Consider the following 639-nt stretch of genomic DNA (forward strand, 5'->3'; position numbering starts at 1 on the left):
AGCCACGTAGCGAGCAGGCAACGCCCTACAGCCAGCTCACCACAGAAAGTAAGAACAGCCAACAAGGGTCCACATCCAGAGAAATACTTGTTCCACCGAAGCCCTACACCTGGACAGACAGGACGACTGGGAGCCGCAGCGGCGACCCTGCAGAAAAAGAAAGGAAACATTAGAGCATGCGTCAACGCATCACATCTAAAGTCAGTAACATGTCTTAGCTAATACGTTCTTTTACGGCTTAGAGAGCCAGAAAACCGCATTAAGATTAAACAGCAGCAAATTATGTTTGTTGGACAAGTGTTAATCAGAATATCAATGCGTCACCAAAATTTAAAAATGAAGAATTAAAGAGCAGTTTCATGTAACTAAGTTTAACGATACAAGATTGAAGCCCTGTGAAGCTGAAGCCACCCCGTCATAATTTGTTTTGAATAACCTCACTGGCTGAAATTAGCGTGACCCTGGCTTCAGTTCTCATGCAGCCAGTCAGTTACGCAAATCAATTGGAGTGACTTTCAGCTTCAATGGCATATCACAAAGACCAGAAATCAAGCTCAAGAAACATTCAACGACAGACAGAATATTAAAAGTGAACTACGAGTAGCAGGAATGGTCACGTGGTGTCAACCATACTATTAT

The 639-nt window shown here is 43.2% G+C and overlaps 1 protein-coding gene across 1 annotated transcript in view; it reads right to left on the reverse strand.

The window, feature by feature from the left end:
* Window positions 1–103: 103 nt before the first annotated feature.
* Window positions 104–639, reverse strand: part of LOC113202164 (ankyrin repeat and IBR domain-containing protein 1) — a 3,415-nt gene continuing 2,879 nt past the window's right edge. Inside the window, exon 12 of the mRNA XM_052267627.1 lies at window positions 104–147. Coding sequence (XP_052123587.1) covers window positions 104–147 — 44 coding nt within the window. The remainder of the gene's footprint in view (window positions 148–639) is intronic.

Source organism: Frankliniella occidentalis, unplaced genomic scaffold (assembly GCF_000697945.3).
Source record: "Frankliniella occidentalis isolate FOCC.00 unplaced genomic scaffold, Focc_3.1 Scaffold4, whole genome shotgun sequence".
In the NCBI taxonomy this organism is placed as follows: Eukaryota; Metazoa; Arthropoda; class Insecta; order Thysanoptera; family Thripidae; genus Frankliniella; species Frankliniella occidentalis.